This window comes from Anomalospiza imberbis, chromosome 14, assembly GCF_031753505.1.
Source record: "Anomalospiza imberbis isolate Cuckoo-Finch-1a 21T00152 chromosome 14, ASM3175350v1, whole genome shotgun sequence".
Classification (NCBI taxonomy): domain Eukaryota; kingdom Metazoa; phylum Chordata; class Aves; order Passeriformes; family Viduidae; genus Anomalospiza; species Anomalospiza imberbis.
In genome coordinates this window covers 15969669-15992195 of record NC_089694.1, presented here as the reverse complement: position 1 = coordinate 15992195, position 22527 = coordinate 15969669, and the positions used below count along the sequence as shown (strand labels likewise).

At 52.4% G+C, this 22527-nt stretch overlaps 3 protein-coding genes across 3 annotated transcripts in view; 1 reads left to right on the top strand and 2 right to left on the bottom strand.

Annotated features, from left to right (window-relative positions):
* Window positions 1-22527, bottom strand: part of SPRY3 (sprouty RTK signaling antagonist 3) — a 315558-nt gene that overhangs the window by 60648 nt on the left and 232383 nt on the right. The window lies entirely within an intron of this gene.
* On the bottom strand, window positions 1422-12575 carry LOC137482636 (uncharacterized). Its single transcript, XM_068205116.1, has 9 exons — window positions 10858-12575; window positions 9849-9962; window positions 7070-8755; window positions 6373-6472; window positions 5624-5772; window positions 5344-5456; window positions 4746-4835; window positions 3608-3730; window positions 1422-3129 (listed from the first exon to the last, which is right to left on the bottom strand). Exons 1-9 carry the CDS (start codon window positions 10904-10906, stop codon window positions 2947-2949), a joined length of 2607 nt encoding a protein of 868 aa, XP_068061217.1. The 5' UTR covers window positions 10907-12575; the 3' UTR covers window positions 1422-2946.
* LOC137482652 (putative glutamine amidotransferase-like class 1 domain-containing protein 3B, mitochondrial) lies at window positions 13927-18163 on the top strand. The gene is made up of 4 exons (XM_068205160.1): window positions 13927-14171; window positions 15758-15929; window positions 16178-16379; window positions 17444-18163. The coding sequence occupies exons 1-4, from the start codon at window positions 14064-14066 to the stop codon at window positions 17634-17636; spliced, it is 675 nt and encodes a 224-aa protein (XP_068061261.1). The 5' UTR covers window positions 13927-14063; the 3' UTR covers window positions 17637-18163.

The following is a 22527-nucleotide window of genomic DNA, read 5'->3' as shown; positions in this document are numbered from 1 at the left end:
CTGGGCGATGGCACTGAGTCAGTTCCTGTCCCCATGGCACCGCTCTATTCTCGAAGGGTGAGCTGGCTTTTTCCTGCCACTGGAAAATACATCCTTACTTTTACATCCTTATTTAATCTTTTTTCCATTGACACGGATGTCTAGACTCCACAAAGGGCAGAAGGAAGGTGGGACAGCCCTTCTTCCTGGGCTGTTTCCAACCCCAGTGGGACTGCAGAGTTGGCTGGTTCACAAAGAGCCCCATTCATGAGGTTGTTTTGTCTCCCAGGGTGACCTTTCAGGACTAAAGATCTCTGAGACATTGACAATGCAACCAAAATTGGTTTCAGAGGAGTCTCTTCTGGTTTTCCTCCTCCTTTGGTGGAGGTCTGCAGATCTCACACCCCCTTCTGTCCTTCTAATCCAGAACACAGGAGTGGTTCCTTCCCCTGGAGGAGGACAGAAGGGCTCAGTGAGGCTTTCCCTTGAGGAGGCCTGGACAACCTTTTTCCACCATAACCTCCAGTTTTAGTGATGAAAATACTCTTTTTGATAGCCCAAAATAGATTTGATCTGTGATTTTTCAGCACATGTACCCAAATATTCAAATGTTTATCTCAGCCCTGTCTGACTGGATTTGCCACTTAAAACAGCAAGTTTTTTCTTATCTTCAAAAATGTTTTGCTTCCCCTTAAATGCTGGGAAACTGTGGAAATAGTAGAGGGTTTTTTGGGGGGTTTTTTTGGGGTTTTTTTTTTTTTTTTTTTTTTTTTTCTCCCTTGATTTAAGTGAAAGATCCCATTTAAATCCCCTTTTCCCTAAACTGTTCCTTTCTGATTTGCTGGTACAGGGGAGAGCTGTGAGTGGGGTAAAATCATGCCTGAAATGAAACCTCTCCTTGTCTCACTTCAGCAAAGTGAGAAATACTTCCCCCAGTGTCCCAAGACTGAAACCAGCCTTTTCTGTGAACTAAAAAAAAATGGGGACAAAGAGGAAAAATGGATCCAGATGAAGCATCAAGAGAAGAACACAGTTTTTTGAGCCACCTTTAACTTGTGCCACACTAAAAAATCATTATTTGCAGCACAGAGCAGCAGCACCCCTGGTATATTTAAGCCAGGGCAGTTTTCCCTCACCAAAAGCCTTTGTGATGTCTCAGCACATCTCCATATTCCCACTTTTTACCACATTCCCTCAGATTTTGGTGCTTATGGGGTTTTTCTAGTGATTAAGGGGTGAAATTCAGCCTTGGCATTTTTGAGCTGGTATTAGGAGCTGCTGTGAGGAGTTATCTTCTCCCCTCCTCCTCTTCCCCACCCTGGAAGTGTCACAATTTGATTTCCTCCTGAGATCCAGCTTGGATCCTGCATGGCCAGGAACAACGACATCCAGAACCCATTGCCCCACAAGGTTTTGTCACAATTGCACATCCCTGCATGAGATCTATTTATTGAAAATATTTTATTGCTTTCTAAAAACCAGTATTAATAAACTCCAAGAAGATACAGGAAGTAGACCAGCAAAATTATTGAACACACTTTGGAATTTTCTCTGCAGGAAGAGAGCCAGCTCTGTGAGGACAAGTTGAGGAGACCCCATTTTGGCAGAGATTGTGGAGGTTGAGCTCCTCTGACTGCACCACTTTTATCCTTAAATTCCAGCACAGCTTCAGGTGAAATCAATGATCAATTGATTGGTTTCAGCTGCAGTTTGATCAGCACCTTGCACCTGAGTCAGGTAAGAATAAGATCAGCAGTTTTTGGAGATGGAACAAGCCATAACTCTAGTGTTTGCCAAGGAAAATTCCTCACATAGGTTTGAGACGCCTTCCCAACTCCTCCTGCTCAGCAGCCACCACTCCACACTGCCTGTCCTTCCTAAAAAGTCCACATCCTCCCATTGCTGCACTCCAGGAGCCATCCCACCACATCCCAGTGATGCCAGTAAGGTCATGGGTGAGCATGTCTCCAACTCCTTCCCTGTATTTCAGGAGCTTGCGGAGAAGCTAGAGAAGACAAACGACTGCCTGGAGTGGCTGGAATTCCTTCCTCTGATCCTATGGAATTTGCACTCTGGAGGAAACATGCTATGAGATGGGAAGAGTTGGGCTGTAAGGCAAGAGACCAGCTCCTGGCTTCCTCAAACACTTGGAGATTGCCCTCCTGAAATTCCTAACATGGGAAGGGAGGGTCTTACCTAAAGCTCCAGCACCTTTAAGGATATAACATTGGAATCATCCAGATGGGAATTCCACCCTGACACGGAGTGTGAAATACAGAAATGGCACCTCAGGTCATGGCATTTCTTTGGAGTGTTGGGTTCTCCCAACAGAGGAAAGACCTCCCAAGTGGGGTCAAACATGGGTGACCTCTCTCTGAAGAAAACACAGCAGGAGACACCTCCAGCTCCCAGCCCAGACTTTGCCAAGTCCATTGGATCCACGGGCAAAGCACCTGGACACATCTCCCCTCCTCCTTCCCCACGTGGTGTGGCACTTGGGGACACAGGTCAGCGGTGGCATTGGCAGTGCTGGGGGGACAGCTGGACTCAAGGATTGGAGAGGTCTTTTCCCACCTAAAGGATTCTGTGTGATTCAAGTTTCATGCAGTGTTTTTCCCCCACCAGGTAATTCTGCACGGCTTCGCCTCATTCCCTGCCCCAAATCCAAGGAATTCCCTCCCAGTGTCAGGGATAAAGCTCTGTAACTCTGGGGCCAACCTATCGCCAAAGGAAAGCCTGCTTTGGCCGTGACTGATCTCCAGGGAAAGCTGGCAGTGTCCCTAAGGGAAGATGTTCCTGCTGGGTGCCTGTGGTTTGCGAGGCAGCACCGCACTGGGATAATTGAGCAGTGTCCACAGAAAGACGAATGAGTCACCCCTGCAGCTGGGAAGCCTCTCCCATTCCCCAATTTGGCCGAAATGGCATTTTCCAGCAGCCGACGTCGCGGTGAGCACGGAGCTGTGGGAGTCAGAAGCGGGTGTGATGCTCGGGATCAGGATCCGGCCCCGGCTCCACCAAGGCAGCTCTGCCCACCCCGTTGGGCACAGCATGGCCACGACTCTGGAGCTCTTCCCAGCCTTTTATGGGGCAAGGGCCACTGCTAGGGACCACAAGGTGTTTCTTCTGCACCTGCTCCAGGATCTGCAGCACCTGGAATGAGGAGACACAGCTGGGAGTAGGTTAGGAATTAGGGGAGAGCACTGATTTCTTCTCCAGCTGTTGAAATAATCAAATAATCATAAAATAATGGGTTGGAAGTGACCTTTAAAGATTCCCCATGGGCAGGGACACCTTCCACAAGATCTCTTTCAAGTGTCTGGCTTGGTTTTGGGATGACACAAATAATTTCTGTGCTCAGAGGTGTCTGGGATGGCTGAACATGGAGAGCCTGTCCCATAGAGGTCCATGATCTTGGATCTCAGAGCCCTTTCCATGGATGAATCAGCCCCACATTTCCCATTCCCCAGCTCCACAGAGGTGCTCTGGAGCAGGATAAGGACAGAAGCACAGAGCTCTGCTCTTGTCCCTCACACCGGCCTGGGATAACTCCTCGTGCTATCACAGACTTCTTTGTCTCCTTACTGAATTAGGAGAAAGGGAATGGAAATTAAATCCAGCTGAACTTCACCTGAGACTTGGGGATGATACCAACTCGGAAGAATCCAATGTTCCCACTGTCGATCTTTGTGCAGTCCACCACGGTGGAGGCAATATTCTCTGGAGAAGGCCCACCACAAAGAACTGCATCCACCTAAAACCAGCAAATTTCCACACCAAATTCCCCTTGGAAAGGGAGAGTTTCCCCTCTCAAGAGCAAGTAGTTCTCATCAAAGGCAATGCTGCTCCTTCCTGCCCCGCTTCAGTGACGCCAGCGCTAGATTTGGAGTGAATGAACCTCAAAGCAAGCACAGGGTAGCTCTGCGGGGTGCAGGTCAGCAGCACAGCACAGGAAGGTTTACAGCAGCTGAGGAGCGTCCCATCCACAAAGAAAATGTGTATGAAGTTTTGATTTTTGAGGAGCTAGAGGTGAAAGATTTGCACCACCTCTTGTTTAAAGCTGCCACAATTACACAAAATGTAAAACCCTCAGAATTCAGCAGTGAAATCTTAGAATCATGGAACCATCCAGAACTGGAAGGATCCACAGGCACCATCAATCCAACCCCTGGTCCTGCACAGGACACCCCAACAATTCCACCTTTCCAAAGGCTCCTGGCGCTCTGGCAGTCTTGGGGCCATGCCCATTCCTTGGGGAACCTGGCCAGTGCCAGAACCCTCTGGGGGAAGAACCTTTCCTGATCTCCCACCTAAACCAATGAAAGGCCATGCCCATGGCACTACCATGAAAGCTCTAACAGCCAGGAATATTTTGGAGCTTGGTACCAGTTTTAGACCAGCCCCAGCCTTAGATGGAAATCCCTGACTTCTCACAGCCCAATGCCAGCTGGAGCCCTGGCACATCCAGGCACCAGGATTTGCTTGCTTGTGAGCAAGAATGAATTTTTTATTGCTCCCATCATCCTGTGTTGGAATATGAACCCACTTATGTTGCCAAGCCGTAACTACACTGTGTAAAGCAGAAGAGTTTTGGTTTCACACCAAGACCTGTGCTTTAAAATCTTCTTTCTCTTTGGCACCAGCATGACGAGCATCCATGAGATTTTTTTTTTTAATTAGAGGCTTTCCCAGATTCCTGATACCATCTATTGATTTGCCTTCTGGAAACAAAGTGGTTGCACTTTCCCATCCCCACATCTCTTGGTTACCTTATCTCCCAGCTTGGCATACACTTGGTTGTGGTGGGTCGTGTCAGCCTCTCCCGTTGGGTTGGCTGATGTGACCACAATGGGGCCAACCTGGTGACAGAAAAACAGCAGTCAAAGCTCTGAGCAGGCCTTTTGGGATAAAACAGGTGACTCGAGCTCTGAACTTCATCTGTGACTGTGAAGAGAGCTCAGTGTGGCTCACGCAGGTGAGGCACCTATTTTGCAGTCAACTGCAGCCCCATCAAACTGTGTTTGAGTCACCAGCACTGACAAATTTGGGTTTAGTGATGATGGCCGTGAAATTACATCTTGCTTTCCAGCAATAGCACTTGCCTAGACCTAGCACACTCAGGGTATCACAGCTCCTGTGGCCACTTTCTGCACCTTCTGAAGTTATTCCAGCCTCAGAGAAGTCCCTGCTTCCAACAGCATTCTACGTTGGAAATGAAACTGTGTCTGGGCATTCTCCTGATTTCCTGACTTGTTGGTTGCTCCTTTTCCCCTCTTTGCTGCCATAAGATCCCTCCCAGCTGCCTGCAGGCCCCAGCCTTTCTCAAAGAAGGGGTCAGGTCAGCGGGGCTCAGGTGCTCTGACTCACCAGGTCGATGAGGTGTGTGGTGACAGAGCAGTCAGGAACGCGGATGGCCACACTCTGGGGGGTCCCAACGTACTTAGCAGAGTCCTTCATTCCCAGGAAATCCACCCATTCACCTGCACCAAGCAGAGTCACTCAGCACTTAGAGATTTACACCAGCCCAAACACAATGATTGTAACCAAAATACCCCTATGAAACATGTGGTGTTGCAGGCGTTCACAGTTTTAGGAATTTCAAACCCAAAGCTCTCCAGAGAGCTTGGCATTAACAGCATTTCCTCACCTCTGGGAATGACCAAGCTAATGGGAGATGGCCAGGCAGCCTCCATGAAGTCCCAGAGGAGGGGAGTGAACAAATGCTTGGCAGGTTCCAGTTGCTTTAGGCTGGAAATCCAGAGGGACATGGGGCGATCCTGAGCCTGGCGCTTGGACCTGGAATGAGGGAAGAAAAGATTAGGCTGGAAGTAAGATGAGGATTTAAATTCAAGGAAAGGAAACTACTGGAGAGGTCTAGAGCTACGAGAAGGTGTGTAGGCTCTGCCCCAGGTCACCAGTCTGGAGCAGAAGTAGGACTGTTCAACCACTGACTGGATGGGAAGGAACTTTACTGGCTACTGCCAATCAGGAATGTCTATTTCCAAATCAAGGCTTTAACTTCTTGTGTAGTGATGGGTAAAGGTCCAAACAGCCCAAGTCCTGAGGAAATCCCCCCAATATGAGGGGCTCCAGCTCACACCAGAGGGGTTTTGTTGTGACAACACATACTTCCAAGTAAGAACAATAACCCCCTGCCCCATTTGCCACTGGTTTGGGCTTCTTGTGGTGTCCAAGTTACCTGGCTCCTTCAGCCTGCAGTGTCCCAGAACACAACTGCAGCTCAATTCCCTCCTTTCCTCACCTGGATCTTCTCCCTCCCTTGCTGTTCCCACTGAGGCTGATCTGCCTTGCTCTCAGTGGGTGCTGTAGCCAGCACTCAGTAGCAGCTCCGAGTTCTGGAAGGTTCCTGAGCCCAGCCCAGGTGCCAGGACTCACCGGTGAGCTTTCTCCACGGCGTCAGGCCGGCTGCAGGCGGCCACCAGCACATACACGGTGTCCGTGGGGATGCCACAGGTGCCGCCATTCCTCAGGATATCTGTTGGCATGGGAGCAGGGCAGGAGCCCTTGAGTGACAGGGGAGGGGTGTAATTCCCATGGCAGAGTTGTCACACAATGTGGTGCTCTCCTCTCCTTGTCCCTGCTCTGGCAGTGCATTTTCCCACATTCCTCCAAGGGGATATCTGGCCTTTAGGGGGGTTCTGGGCCAGAGTGGAGAGAGCAAGGACCAAGCATTGGCTCTGCTTTCTCTGTGCAAAGCTTTGGGTGTTAGCCCCAGCCTGGACAATTCCTGGGTCTCAGAGGAGATGAGGACACAGGGAAATGATGCAGGAGACACAGCAGGGAATTCGCTGCTCTACTTAGCTCATGACTCCTGTAACTTGGCCCACTTTACCAAAACATCACCACATCATCCAGCTTTCCACATCAAGGCCAGGTTGGATGGGGCTTGGAGCAACCTGGTCTAGTGGAAGGTGTCCCTGCTCATTGAACAAGATGGGCTTTAAGGTCCTTTCCCACTCAAACCATTCTGTGATTCTCTGACTGGGATAATGTCCTTTTAAGAGTGTGCTGCTACAAAACCTCACAGAATATTCCCTCCATCCCCACATTGTGCCCTCTGTTTTTCCCTTACCTGCAATTCTCTTGACTGAGGAAGCTTTCCTGGCAGGCAGGTGAAGGCATTTGGTCGTTCCTGCCCCAACACCACTGAGCTGCACCATGGGCCCACCCATGGGCAAGCAGCAACCCTCAAAGGTGCTGCTGGCCAGGGCAGCCAGGAAGCAGTAAAAGCTGACCAGCCCAAAGATGAGGGTGGCAGCAATGTCGTATCCAGTGGGAAGAGCATGGATGGTATCCAGCAGGAAGCTGACAGCGATGAGTGTGAAGGCGAGGGAGTAGAAGAACCAGGCCATGTTTAAGAAGAGTGAGCAGAAGACAATGAAACTGTTGAAGAGCATGAAGGAAATGATGCCCACGGCTGCATGGAAGCTTCTGGCAGAGCCATAGAGGCCACTGTACCTTGTCAGGCCCCAGATGATCCACATGACAGAGTAGAGGATAAAGGCACTGCTCTCCAGGGTTTTACCCCGGGCAAAGGCCACTGAGCCACCAAGGAACTTCAGGATCCCACCAGCTACCACCACCCATGGAATAACAACAGTGGCAAGAGGAGCCTGAGGGTCTCCTGTGGTTGTTAGAGCAAAAGAAGCCAGGACACTGCAGGCATAGGTAAGGACTTCTGCATCGGCATACTTGGAATAGCCCAGGTAGGGAGCGTGGAGGTCTTGCCCCTCCCGGAGCTTCAGGAGGCTGCTGCGAGCAAGGAGGGCCTTCACAGCACCCTTCCCTGTTGGGATCTTGGCCCTGGCCCTCACATTGTACAGGTGAATCAGAGCCACCAAGGCTGAAGCCATGAAAATGGCCACGGACACACCTTGGGGGCCACCTGCAAAAAAACCCCTGGGACTGCAAGCCAAGGCAATGCAGTAGGTGACAAAAACCAGCAAGTACAGGCCATCCACAGGGCTCTGAAGGGAGAGAAAAAGAGCCAAGACAGCAAAAAGAATGGAGAAAACCACCAGGAATGGGGTCGGGAGAGACGACTCCTCTGGCTGCCAGGCAGGGTACAGGAGGCAGTAACCTCCAGCGAATTTGAGGATGGAAGTGAAGCCAAAGGCTGTGGCCATGAGAACGTCCATTGCACGGTAGGACAACACACAGATGCCAATCTGGTAGGTGCCAGCTGCCCACAGCCAGGGCACGTGGCCCAGGAAGAGTCTGTGGGTGACTCCCAGGAGCCTGCAGCAGAAGACACTGGCTGACAGCATGTTCAGGAGCAGCCCGGGGGCTGCAAAGGGGTTGGTGCTGCCAGCGCTGCCCCGGCCCCGCTCCTGGGCCTTTTTCTCAGCGGGATCCGTGCCAGGGAGGGCAACTTTCCCTTTGGTCAGGAGGTAGAGGATCCTCCCCAGAGCAAAGTAGCCCCCGACCAAGCTGACACTGAGGTGACTGCACGCCACGGCCGAGGGGCCGAGCGAGGAGCTGAAGTGCAGGGCCACCTCATGGGCACTGGCCAGGGACACGGTGGCAGCCACCAGGGCCAGGAGGGGCTCTCCGCAGAGGAAGCCCACCACGGCCAGCAGGAGCAGGGCCAAGGTGAAGGTGGCCAGGCCTGGCAGCAGGGCATCACGGGCATCCCCCGGGCCAGGCAGCACTCCCTGCCCTGCCAGGATGAGGATCACTCCATAGCCACTCCAGAGGGCTGACAGGGTCAGGCACAGGGACACCAGCAGGGAGGCGCTCCTGAGGCTTCTCCGGATCCCTGCGGAACAAACAGAGACAGGGCTGTGGTTTCAAACTGCACAATGTGGGAAGCAGGAGTTAGGAAAGGCGGGAAGCAGGATAACTACAAGGCAAGGATCAGCACAGGTCCTGCCTGATGATGGATTTGTCCTGGAGAAAAGAAGGCCCAGGGGGACCTTATCCCACTCTACAACTACCTGGAAGGAGGTTGTAGTGAGGGGTCAGGCTCTTCTCCCTGGGAACAAGAGTCAGGATGAGAGGAAATGGACTCAGATTGTGCTGGGGGAGGTTTAGATTGAATACCAAGGAAAATTTCTCATGGAAAGAGTTGTCCAGCCCTGGCACAGCTGCCCAGGGCAGTGGTGTAATCCCCATCCCTGGAAGTGTTCAAAAGACACATGGATGTGGCACCTGAGGACATTGTTTAGTGGTGACCATGGTGGTGGTGCTGGTTGATGGTTGGGTTTGACAGACTTCAAGGTATTTTCCAACCTGAACAATTCCGTGATTTGATCCTTCTGTGATTTCATGTTGCTATGAGTTACAAAGAATAAATAATTCAACATTCATTCTAGAAAGTGTGGGTTTTGTTCTAGGCAGTGATTTTTTTTTCTCTCAGATAAGTAGAGGCACTGTCTCTTGGCATTTACCCATGGACATTTCAATCCATGCCTGCTGAAAGCACTCTCAGAAAGCCTGGGAGATAAATGTGTATTCAGTGTGTTAAAACTCCAAGATCCTGGTAGAGCATTTGTTTAAGACAAACATTGATTTATTTTCTTGCCTGTAGAGGGAAAATTTGCTGTGCTGACACAGAACTATGAAATGGTTTGGGTTGGGAGAGGCCTCAAAGCTCATCCCATCCCACCCCTGCCATGGGCAGGGACACTTTCCACTATCCCAGGGTCCTCAAAGCCCCAATGTCCAGCCTGGCCTTGGACACTTCCAGGGATCATGGGGCAGCCACAGCTGCTCTGGACAACACACTCCTCTGGGAGAAGGGATGAGTGCTCCAGCGAGGCTGCCGTGGTTTGTATCCTGCTGGCAGAGCAGAGCTGGATGTGCAAAGCCGTGGGAGGGAGGCTGTGGGGCTGGCCAGCCCCAGCTCTTACCTGCATAGGCCAGGAGAGCCGACACCATCAGCAGCAGAACTCCGAGAGCCGTGCTGGGGATCAGCGGGGCGGCTCGGGGGGAGCTGTACAAATGCACAGCCAGCAGGAGAGATCCTGTGGGACACGGAGGGGGGAAGCACACAGAGCTTGTAAACATGGCCCAAAAGCCAGGAGAGAATCAGGGTGGACAGAACAGGGAATAGAGGGAAAATAACAGTGCAAAATCTGCAAATAGGAAAGCCTAAGGAGCTGGGGGAGTGTGATTTGGTTTGTGCCCAAGGACTCACTTCTTTCTGGATGCCTGGTTTGAAAAAGCTTGGAATTAGTCATTTGAGGTTGCCCAGAGAGGCTGTGGATGCCCCATCCCATCAAGGGTAAGGTTGGATATTGGGGTTTGGAGCAGCTGGGTCGAGGGGAAAGTGTCCCTGCCCCATGGCAGGGTATGGAACTGGATCATCTTTAAGGTCCCTTCCAACCCAAATCATCCTGGGAATGCATGAAAGAGTCTGAAAGTGCTCCCCTGTTGCCAGATAAAGGTAAAAATCCACAATTCCAGTTATACAAAAGGCAGACAGACACACACACCCTGCAGCTGATCCCTCCAGCCTAGTACTGATGGAAAACCAGCTGAAACAATCTGGGAAGATGGAACACAAAGGAGGAGCAAGTGAAAGGGAGTGAACACAGAAAACAGAGAAGGGTTGGAAAAGGAAAGGGGAGGAAACTGCATCCAAACCGAGATGATTTACTACAGTGACTATGAAAAAGTTTGGATTTGTTTCCCACCCAGCGTGGAACGAGTACAAATCTTCAGGCCAGCCCTTGGAAGCCAACACAAATATTTTGTTGGCCGCCAAAGCAGGCGCAGGGATCTCTGGATAGAAAAGCTCACCCCAGGCAGAGAAGCCTCAGGATAAACAGCCTCTTTAGCCCCCTCGGAAAAGGAGGGTGTCCCGGAAAGCTCGTCCCAAGCCCGATCCCGTGCCAGGATGCCAGGAGCGGTCCCTACCTGCGGAAATGCCCAGGAGCCCGATGCAGGAATGCAGTGACTCGCCCATCCCTGCGCGCCGCAGCCCCGGCCGAGGGCTGCACTGCTGCCTCTCTTTCCTCCCATGCTCTTTATAACCAAACCATCGCCGCTGCCGCCGGTCCTCCCTGCTCTCCACCCCTTTTCCTACAAACCTCTTCTGTTCCTGCTCCTCTCTGCATGCGGGAGGAAATGCAAATGAAGTTCTGGCTGCAGTAAATTTGGGGCTGTGAGTCAGCGTGGGCTGCTGGTAGCTCCCTCCAGGGGCCTCTTAATTTTACTGTTGATTAACCCTTGTTCAAAAAGACACTTGAAAAATAAGACTGAGGGTTTATTGCTGTTGCTGCCTTTTTTTGCTCCTGCCAGTGAGGAAATGACACTGGTTAAAATGAAGGTTTTTGCAAGCATCCACCTTGATGGAGCAAACAAGCCCTCTGCAAGCCCAGCAGCTCCTTGGGGACCACTTGTTTCTCCTCACACTGGCCACGGGCCTGCTGTTTGTCCCTGTCACAGCTCTGAATGCCTGGCACCAGCCCCCTGAGCTGGACAAACCCAGGGCAGACCCAGTGCCATTCCCTTAAAGGTGACTTCTGTCCACCTGTCACTCCACATCCAGCTCCTCCAGCCCAGAGGAGCCTTGCTGGCTTTCCAGGTCAGGAGTGAGTGTCCAACATTGCCAGGATTGTGTCCCAAAGGGGACATGAAGGACCTGTGGGCAGCTTCCTGCTGCTCCCCATGGGGAATGCGTGGTCAGGGCACAAAGGTGTTTATGGGGGGAGGGAAGGCTGCAGAAAGCACTGGCTTGGGGATCATGTTGAGTCATGGCTCGGGTGGGAATTGTCAGAGAACTGTTCTGTGAGAGCTGACAGAGCTTGGTTCCTCTGTTGTGTTTGTGGGGATGGAGCAGTGTAGGGAATGTTCCCTTGAGGGACTCAGCTCCAGTTAAAGCAATTCCCACTCTCCTGACAAGGTAAAAGGTGCAGAACAGCATGCAGAGCTTTGCACTGATACTCTTGGGCTGCCCAGGGATGGCTCTGCAGAGCTCTTCCAGCAGCCAGCTCTGATGTTCCCCTCAGCAGATCCTGCTCTGTGATCCCCCATAAATCCTGTTCCACAGCCAGGGCAGGAGGACAGGAAAGCTGCTGGGAATGGGGCTGGGAGCTGCACTGGCTGGAGCTCACAGTCAGGCCTGTGGGATCATCCAAGGGGTGTTGGAGCCATGACAGCATCCAGAACAACCCCAGAGCATCAGGCACTCTGCTCATCAGGACCCTGCTCCTTCTGCCCCTGAGCCAGCTGCAGCACGATGGCAGCTGGATCCAGCTGGATCCCCTTCACTGCTCCCAAACCTTCCTGGTACCTCTAACTGTGCTCACCCTGCAGGAAGAGGGTCCCTTCCCACCCCTCCTCACTAGAACCTTAATGCAGATTAAAGCCACTTGTCACTACCAATGCCCACAACAAATCTGTACAGCCAAGGCCACCCAGGCTGGAATAACCCAGCTGAGAAATGTCATTTATTATTCATCTCTTCGTTGCAGAGAGATCTTTAGGGCTGACATGTCTGTTGTGACAGATGTTTTCCAAGGGGAGGAAACAAGCCTGGCTGGTCCAGTTGAACCAATCACCCCGGTCAGGGAAACCAGCCCAGCCAGTTTACAACAGGCAGGGGCAACTGATATGGTTTGCAGCAGGCAGGTTGTGGAAATCCTCAGCCTCTGGCTACTTTGTTCCATGGCTAGCAGGACTTCTCCTGAAGCAGCTGTAGGAAGGAGAAATTACCTGTTCAGGTTGCAACATCACTCGGCTGTTTTTCTATGCAAGAGGAAATAATACACCCCTAAGCCATAGTTAGGATTCCTTAGATAGTGAAACAAGCAGCAGGGGAAAGGCTTTGGATGTTTTTTATGCATATCTCAACTTAATTCCTGTTCTGGGCAATAAAAGTAACTGAGAGGCACAGTCTGGGCTGGCTTAGTGGGACTGCAGGGCCTCTGTCACACGTTTCTTGTTCCTGCTTGTTCAGGTATCAGCTGGGTGCCTGAAATACCTCATTATGGGAGAAACATGTCATAAATGAAGTCCCAAACAGCAGCAGTGAGCCTCCTCCTCAGGCCTGGCCTGACTGAACACTCTGCCAAGCCACGAGTTCATTACCCACAGGATGTGCTTCACGTCTCTCCCAAAAATGACAGAGCCCCAAGGAACATGTCTTATAAATAACCCCTGAAAAACACCCTGCAGCCATGTTGTGGGAGTCTTTTGTTCTCTCAGCCTCCACAGGGCACAGTTATTTCACCAGGGCCGGGCTGAAATAGAGAGGTACAGGATCATCTCCACGAGAGCAGAGCCAGGGTGGGAGGAACAAGCTCCAGACACTGAATCTGGCTGCCAGGGCCCCTCCAGAGCTCAGGCCCCCCCCGGTTCACAGTGCCCCTTCCCTGGAATTAAATAAATAGAGAGATGGTGCTGTTGATGAAGAATCCCATTATTCCAGAGATGAAGAAGTGCTTGGACAATGCCCTCAGGCAGAGGGTGGGATTGTTGGGATGCCTATGCCTGGCCAGGAGTTGGACGTTGTGGGGTCCCTTCCAACTCTATGACTTCATTAACTTCTTAACTCAGGGTGCAAAAGCCAGCAAGCAACTGCAGCAAAGTGTAAAATATCCACTTTTGAGAGATGAGATCTGGGGGAAGGGACATTCAAGGAGCTGAAAAGGAAATGTTGGTGTTAAAATTCTAAAGCAGCCTATGCAGTGCAGAGTTCAAAGAATGGGTCAGAGAGGGGGATGCATGGGCTGAAATCCTGGCTCTGGGCAGGCTCCCTTTGATACCATCTCCTGTGCAAAGGTTCTGGTGCTTCAGTCTGAACTAGAATGGAAAATCAACAGCCGAGGAGGAAAAACACAGCTGTTCTGTTGAGCAGGGCATGTCAGCTGGGGCTGCTCTGCAGACAACGTGCTGGGAGGAAGATCTGTAAGGCAGCAGCCAGTTGAGGAAACAAATAATATTTATATGCCCTGCCTGTGGAACTGGAAATAAAACCTCCTTGCCAGTGAGAAACTCAGCCCAACCCTCGCGGCCCCACCTGCTCCTGGGGAGGGCTGGCGCTATAAAGGGCTGCGGGCGGCGGGCAGAGCTCACAGCGGCGTGAGGCTCTCCAGGGATCCCTCTGCTCCCGGGGGACCATGGCAAAGAGGGTGGCCGTGGTGCTGGCTGGCTGCGGGGTGTTCGATGGCAGCGAGATCCACGAGGCTTCGGCGGTGCTGGTGCATCTCAGCCGGGAGGGGGCTCAGGTAAGAGGCACCGGCAGGGTCCTGCCCGGGCTCCTTTTCCTGGCTCTGGCTCCCCTTCCCGGCTCTGCTCCTCAGCCTCTCCCCTCCTTGTCTCTGAGACAAACTCCCCAGAAGCCAAGCAGCAGTGCCTGGAGTCACTGGGAACGGTGTGGAGAGCTCCCTGCTCCGCTGTGCTGTACAAAGGGATTGGCGTGGGGCTCTGCATCCAAACTCTCCAACAGACTTTCCTGAATGCTTTCTCTCTTCGTTTCTGGCTTCACATCCTCTTTTCTCTCCTGGTATCTCTGTTTAAAAGATAGTTTGGGCTGTTTGAAATTCATTTTTTTTAAAACCTTCAAAGAGTAGAAGTGAAAATAGAATCAGAGAATCCCAGAATGGTTTGGATTGGAAAGGACTTTATAGCTTATCCATTCCCATCCCGTGCCATGAGCAGGGACACCTTCCACTGTCCCAGGGTGCTCCAAAGCCCGTCCAGCCTGGCCTTGTGACACTTGCAGGGATGAGAGAACAGATAGAGGTTCGTGAGTTAAACTTGAGGGGTAAAAAAGGAGCAGCTGCTCTAAAAGTCGTGAGAGCTGCTCTGTGAGACTGGGGAAGGAGGGAGGGAAAGCCTCTGGAGCGTCACACTCAGCTGTGAGCCACCCACGTGTCTGGGTCGGAGTGGAACACAGGGACACAGGGGTGACCTACCTGTGCCAGCCCCCCCAATTCCAAACCATTCCAACCCTGCCCTCGCTGTTTGGCTCCAGGATGAGACTTGGCCAGACGTTTTCTCCACTGTGTGTAATTGTGCCTTTTCCTCTCCTGGAGCTGCTACAGTCCTTCCCTCCTGCCATATCCCAACCCAGCAGGCTCGGAGCCCATCCCTCCCTCATCCCTGGATCGGCAGGGGCCTCTAGTGGAGGAAACTCGGGCGTCATTTCAATCCCTCCTTCTCTAAGGAAACAGAACGGCACAGAATGGAATATTACAGCTGGAAGGGAACAGAGCTCAGTACCTCCCTCTCCACGGGAAGCTGCCGTGAGGTTGCCCCTCAGGTTCTTTGTCTCCCACCTAGAAAATTCCGAAGTCCTCGGCTGTTCCTCACAAGGACATTCCTTCCAGCCCTGCCCTCCTCAGGACACCTCGGTGTTCCTTAAATTCTTCTTAAATTGTGCAGCCCAGAACTGCACAGGTGGGACAGTTCCAAAATCTGTTCACCACCTTCCACTCTCAATTTCTGAATATGAGCTTGAAAGTGCTAAAGGAAGGGAAAGCATTTTCCAGAATGCTTTGGGCTTTGGGAAAACAGTTGGCAGGGAGAGGAAACCCCAAGTCCTGTCCCGGTGGGAGATGGGGTGGGTCAGCAGCTCTCTGGGTGGTCACCCAGCAAGAGAGATTTATTGGGATATGGATGGACTCTTCAGCCCCCCAGACAAGCAGTTCTGGGCACAAACTACTGGAAGTTTCCTTCATTCCTTCCTTCCCTCCTTCCTCCATGTCAGCTCTTTCCCAAGAATGCCCCACAGCATTCCCTCTCACTGCCTGTGCTTTCCCGCGTTTCACCATCATTCCTGGAGGATAACAGCCCTTTCCCCTGACTCCAGGCTGAGGTTTATGCTCCCAACATCCCCCAGATGCACGTGGTGGACCACGTGAAGGGACAGCCAACGCCAGAGCAGCGCAATGTCCTGGTGGAAAGTGCCAGGATAGCCAGAGGCAACATCAAGGACCTGGCTACGCTGGATGTCAAGGGGCTGGATGCCCTCATCATTCCAGGTAGGATTGTGTGGGGTCTGCCTGTCCACAGCTTAGATATTCCATAGGTCTGGAATGATGTGGGAGTCGTGGGATGGAGAGGGACAGGCTGGAGCAAGGCTTGGAAGGAGAGCCAATTTTAATTCTTTGCTTGATTCTGGACAAATGCTGCCAACCATCCAATGCACCTGAGCATTCCACCATGCCACACCTGGCAAAAGTCCTGCCCTGGACATAATCTGCAGCCTAAACTGTTTCTCTTTCTTCAGGTGGCTTCGGGGTGGCAAAAAACCTAAGCACTTGGGCCACGCAGGGCAAGAACTGCAGCGTCTCCAAAGAGGTGGAGGGTGTCCTGAGAGCATTCCACGCTGCCCACAAACCCATCGGGCTGTGCTGCATCTCCCCAGTGCTGGCAGCCAAAATCTTCCCGGGCTGTGAGGTGACCGTGGGACACGACACGGAGTGTGAACAGTGAGTGTCAACCCCCGGGGGGTTGGTGACAGCCACACCAGGGTCCCCCCAAAGTCCCCAGGAATCCTGGCCAGGTGGTGGAAGTCTCACAAGGAGCTGAATGCTACTACTGCGAACTCAGCTCTGCTGCCTCCAGTGAGGCCTTCATCAACTCCAGCCCTCTTGGGGACTTAACAGGGAAAAGCAGAAACTCTGGAAGACTGATTTTATCATTTCTCTGCACAGCAGAAGGAATGATGTAACACCCAATCTGTTTGCATTTTGTGTGTTGTTTCCACAACTCTGATGGCTTTGAATAAGACACTTTATTTTAATTAATTTAAATGTAAAGTATTATTTTAAATTAAATAATTGCCCCTCTGATGCCACACAGACCTAGGGTAGGAAAAGCCTTTGCTGACTCCAAGCTAAGCAGATCCAAGGCAGGAACAAGATGGTTACCCAAGGCTTGGGGTGGGAAGAGAGGGAGGGAGCGAAACTGTCTTCAGTCCTACAGGGAAGCTGTGATTGGATTCTCCCAAGGGTAGGCAAGGAATGTTGATGGCTTTTGCTAGGAAGGAGTTTTGTCACTAGCTCAGAAGAAGCTGGTGGAAAAAACCCACCCCAAACCTAAATGTAATTGTTGCCCAGGGAAGCTGTGGTTGCTCCATTCCTAGAAGTGTCCAAGGCCAGGCTGGATGGGGCTTGGAGCAGCCTGGGACAGTGGAAGGTGTCCTTGGGCATGGCAGAGGTGGGTTTTGAAGTGGGTGGGTTTTGAAGCCCCTTTTCACCCAAATCTTCCCAGGTTTTTATTAACATGAACTCTGGAGTGGGCAGCATTAGGTAATGGAGCATCCAAAGTGGAACTTCAGGCCTCATTTTGGCTTTACTTCAGATTTTTAACTTATGTGAACAGGAGGTTTTTGTGTTGTACAGTCCTGGAGAAACTCCTCGAGCAGGAAAAGATTTGGATCTGACTGAACAGGTTTTGTGCAGTGACCACAGAATCTTCCCTTTGGCCCTTCCACAAGCACAGCATGTAGGAGATTCCCCACTCCAGGTTTTCATTCCCCATTCCCTTGCAGGTGGCCTTATGCCAAGACTGCTGAGGCCATGAGGGAGCTGGGCTGCAGGCACGTGAACAGCCAGGTCAGCGAGGTCCACGTGGACGCCAGGAACCGCCTAGTGAGCACCAGCGCCTTCATGTGCAACGCCCCCATCCACCACGTCCACGACGGCATCGGGAAAATGGTGCAGGAAGTGCTCAGGCTGGCCTGAGCTCCCACAGGCACCCAGCTCCTCTCCGTGGATAATGTCCTTCCCCTCACACAGCAACAGCAAAAGTGACACTCAGTAGCTCTGCCCCAGACCCCTGGTGGCTGCTGAGGAGGGAGAATCTTGGGGTTGTTGTGTTCTGCCAAGGACACGTCACTCCCTGGCAGGAGCTGGGCTGGGAGCTGCCATGGGATCGTGGGATGGTTTGGGTTGGGAGGGACCTTAAAGCTCATCTTGTTCTAATCTCCTCCCACGGGCAGGGACCCCTTCCACTAGCCCAGGCTGCTCCAACCTGGCCTTGGACACTTCCAGGGATCCAGGGGCAGCCACAGCTTCTCTGGGCACCCTGTGCCAGGGCCACCCCACCCTCACAGGGAAGAATTCCATCCCAATATCCCACCCATCCCTGCCACAGGCTCCCCCAGGGCCCAGGGTCAGCTGCTCCCCAACCCCTCCCTCAGAGCAGTGAATTGTGGCCAAAGGAAGGAACGCAGTTCTGCTTCCAAATAAAACCTGATGCTTCTACTGAATTCTGATCTCTGCTCCTGTCTCTGCCTTTCCCTCTGGATCAGGACAAGCTCTGGGTCAGTTGGGAAAATGATACAGGAAGAAATCCCCAGCATCAGCCCCACCTTGTTTTGCTGGGATTTGTCAGAACCCAGACTGGAGCAGGAATGTGACACTGGTGAGAGCCCCACGTCACCAGCCAGCTCTGGTGGGAAGAGGTGAACCTGCATTAACAGAACCAGAGAATTCCAGGTTGGAAGGATCTCAAGGGTCACCTGGTCCAATCTTTCTTGGTAAAAATGCTGTCTAGAGAAGATGTCCCAACAGTCTGTCCTGATGGATCCCAATGTGCCCAAACCCGGGGAATCCACCACTTCCAACAGATGATTTTTGCATGGGGAAAAATTGTCCTATGGTGCCCATTCAGAATCTTCCCAGGAGTATCCTGTACAGCTAATCCCTTGTCCTTTCCACTATTCCTCATAAAAAGGGAGTTTCCTTCTCCTTGTAGCCACCCTTCAAATACCAAACATGGTGACAAGATCTCCCCTAAATCTCAGTTTCCCAAGGCTGAGCAAGCTCAGGTCTCACCCTCTCCTCACATGGGAACTTCCCAGGCTTTGGATCATCTTTGTGGCCTCTAGATCCTCTCCAGCCCGGCCACATCTTTTTTTGGCAAAGTGGGGATCAAAATTCTTTCCACAATTCTGATGGCTTCAAGTAAGATTTTATTTGAAAATAAAATCCAATCCCATCTGCAGCCTCTGAGCATTCTTGCAAGCACAGAGCTCTCAGCAGCAGCACTGGGAATTTCCTTCTGCAAAGACTTCCTTAGCCATGTGAACTGAACACAAGGTAAATTGCAGCAGTTTATTTTTATTTTGAGTTTAAAGAATGCCCTAGAAAAGGGGGGAAGGGACAATCCCATAAAACACATTCTAAAAAAGTGGATCCTGCAAATACGTCATAAAAAGAGTTCACTGTAGGGCCCAAACCAAGACATAAACCCAAAACAGATTTACACTGAGCAACAGAATAACACTGTCTGGTTTTGAGTCATCTCTTTACCAAACTGGAATCATTTGGACCCATTTTTGAGTCAGAAAAGGATCTGAATTTGGCCATGTGATTTGTGTATTTAAAGCAGTGTAAACATCATAACCAGCAACCATGTTGCTGCCTGTAAACAGAGTGGTGCAAAGTGCTCCCAAATACCTTTAAAACTTCTAAACAAAAATATTCTACACAGAAACCTTCTAACAGAACTGACCTGTATTTTCTGCTGCCTCCAAAGAAATCAAGACACTACAAAAGTGAGGCTCCCATTGCCTAAGGTATGTACCCAAGTGCCAAGGAATAAATCCACTGGGCTTCAGTAAAGGCCGGTCTTCTTCATGATCCTCAGGAATTCCTTCTTGTTCACTTCCCCATCCCCATCCTGATCTGCCTCATCAATCATCTCCTGCAAGAGATTTGGGGTCAGGATTTAGGTGTGGGCTTTATTGGGAATCACTGGATTCATGTAGAATTCCAGCCACTCGTTAGCTGTGCTGGAGGGGACAGTGTTGGCTCAAGCTCAGACAAAATATTTCCTGAAATCTGTTTTGTTGGGTGTATTTATAGAGAAATCTGAGAAATCTGACCAGGCAATATTATAGGAAAAGTCCTGAGGGGAAACAAAGTGCTTGGAGCAGAGTCATTCCTTTCACATCATTGCTACTGGACAAAACTGCAACTGGATGATCTCATTCCTACATCCCTGTGGGCTCAACCCGTCCTCAACCTCAAAATCCACAGGTTCCAGAAATTCCTCCCTTCCTACCAGCACAGAGAGGATTTTCCTCCCAGCTCCAGCACAAAGACCCCAAAACCACCAGGTCCAAACCTGCAGCTCTTCATCTGTGATGTTCTCCCCCAGTGCTTTGGCCACACGTTTGAGGTTTTGGAAAGAGATTTTTCCAGTTTCATCATCATCAAAGAGTTTGAAAGCTTTGAGAATCTCCTCTTTGGAATCTTTTTCAGCCTTAAGGAAGAAAGAACGAGTTTAAGGTAAAAAAGCAGTGGTTGTGCTGTAGGTGACACTCAAAATAATGTTATAAAAGATTGATAGACTGAGAAACCCTTGGGAACAAATAAAGGAGCCCAGCCAGCAGGAATTACACATTAAATTCAGACAAAGACAGAGGCACAACCAGAATTCCAGAGTTTCAGGGATTTCTTTTCTGTCCTTGCCAGCCAGATATCTTCAGGATTTCACTATCAGGGTCTTCTGCTATTAAATATCTGGATTTTGAAAAGATGTTTCAAACCAGAGATTTAATTTATAAATTAAAATTCAAGGAAAGAATACACCCTCATGCCAGACATCAACCATCCAAAAGCTTTTTGCAGGCCTGAGCTGGTTTCCATCTGTGAGAAAAACTTTTTTCCCTTTTTTCAAACACAAAATTCACCCCTGGTTGTTAAAGAAACCTATTAATGATATCATAATTTTAACTTTCCCTGAAAAATGAGATAATCCACGATAGGGATTACCACAACTTTTATACATTTAATTGTTAGGTTTAAAATATATACTGCTTTAATCAGCCGTGTCATTGCCCCTGAGCCTCCCCCACTGCCCCTGAGCCTCCCCCAGTGCCCCTGAGCCCCAACCACAGCTCCTGAGCCCCTTCACTGCCCCTGAGCCCCCTTCACGGCCCCTGAGCCCCCATCACTGCCCCTGAGCCCCCATCACTGCCCCTGAGCCCCCATCACTGCCCCTGAGCCCCCATCACAGCTCCTGAGCCCCCATCACTGCCCCTGAGCCCCCATCACAGCTCCTGAGCCCCCATCACTGCCCCTGAGCCCCCCCAGTGCCCCTGAGCCCCAACCACAGCTCCTGAGCCCCTTCACTGCCCCTGAGTCCCCATCACTGCCCCTGAGCCCCCATCACTGCCCCTGAGCCCCTTCACAGCCCCTGAGCCCCCTTCACAGCCCCTGAGCCCCCTTCACTGCCCCTGAGCCCCTTCACTGCCCCTGAGCCCCCTGATTGCCCCTGAGCCCCCATCACTGCCCCTGAGCCCCCATCACTGCCCCTGAGCCCCCCCAGTGCCCCTGAGCCCCCATCACTGCCCCTGAGCCCCCATCACAGCACCTGAGCCCCCCCAGTGCCCCTGAGCCCCAACCACAGCTCCTGAGCCCCTTCACTGCCCCTGAGTCCCCATCACTGCTCCTGAGCCCCCCCAGTGCCCCTGAGCCCCTTCACTGCCCCTGAGCCCCCATCACTGCCCCTGAGCCCCCATCACTGCCCCTGAGCCCCCTTCACTGCTCCTGAGCCCCCCCAGTGCCCCTGAGCCCCAACCACAGCTCCTGAGCCCCTTCACTGCCCCTGAGTCCCCATCACTGCCCCCGAGCCCCCCCAGTGCCCTGAGCCCCCATCACTGCCCCTGAGCCCCCCCAGTGCCCCTGAGCCCCCTGATTGCCCTGAGCCCCCATCACTGCCCCTGAGCCCCCCCCAGTGCCCCTGAGCTTCCCTCAGTGCCCCTGAGCCCCCTGAGCTCCAACCACAGCCCCTGAGCCCCCATCACAGCCCCTGACCCCTTCACTGCCCCTGAGCCCCCCTCATGTCCCTGAGCCCCTTCACTGCCCCTGAGCGTCCTGAGCCCCATCACGGCCCCTGAGCCCCCATCACAGTTCTGGAGCCCCTCCCAGCTCCTGAGTCTCCTCAGGGCCCTCCCGGCCCCTTCAGCGCCTTCGCCGTCCCCTGGCCGCCCCCCGAGCGCTCCCGAGCTCCCCGCCCTCACCATCCCGCCGGCTACACGCCTGCCTGCCTCAACATCGCGCCCTCCCATTGGCTGTCGCCACCACGCCGCTGCTATGGCAACGCGCGCTCCTATTGGCTGGCGTGATGGCGGAGCCAAAGGTGAATGAGCGCGTGGGGGAATCTCCTCCTTCCTTCAACGCGATTGGCCGGAGTGAAGAGGGGTTAGACCAATCAGCGAGCGGGAGCGGGCTGGCGCGATGCTCGCCCCAGGGAAAGAGGCGGGAACAGGGTGAGTGGGCGTGGTCTGGCCGGAAGCGCGGCGCTGATTGGTGGCGAGCAGGCAGGGGGCGTGTCCAGGGTGTGGCCGGAGCTCCCTGAGGGCGGCGGCGGCGGGAGCGGCCCGGGAGGGTCCGGCAGCCGGGAAAGGTGCTGGGAACAGCGGGGAACGGGCTGGGGCTGTGGGACAGGGCCTGGGGGAACGGGGAAGGGTCCTGGCGGCTGTGGGGAAGGAGCTGGGAGCTGTGGAAACGTGCCGGGAGCAGGGGAGCAGGGGCTGGGGACTGTGGGTGAGGTCCTGAAGGCCGAGGGGGGAAGGATGGGGGGCTCTGCGACGGGGCTGAAAGAGCTGAGGGGGAACAGCTG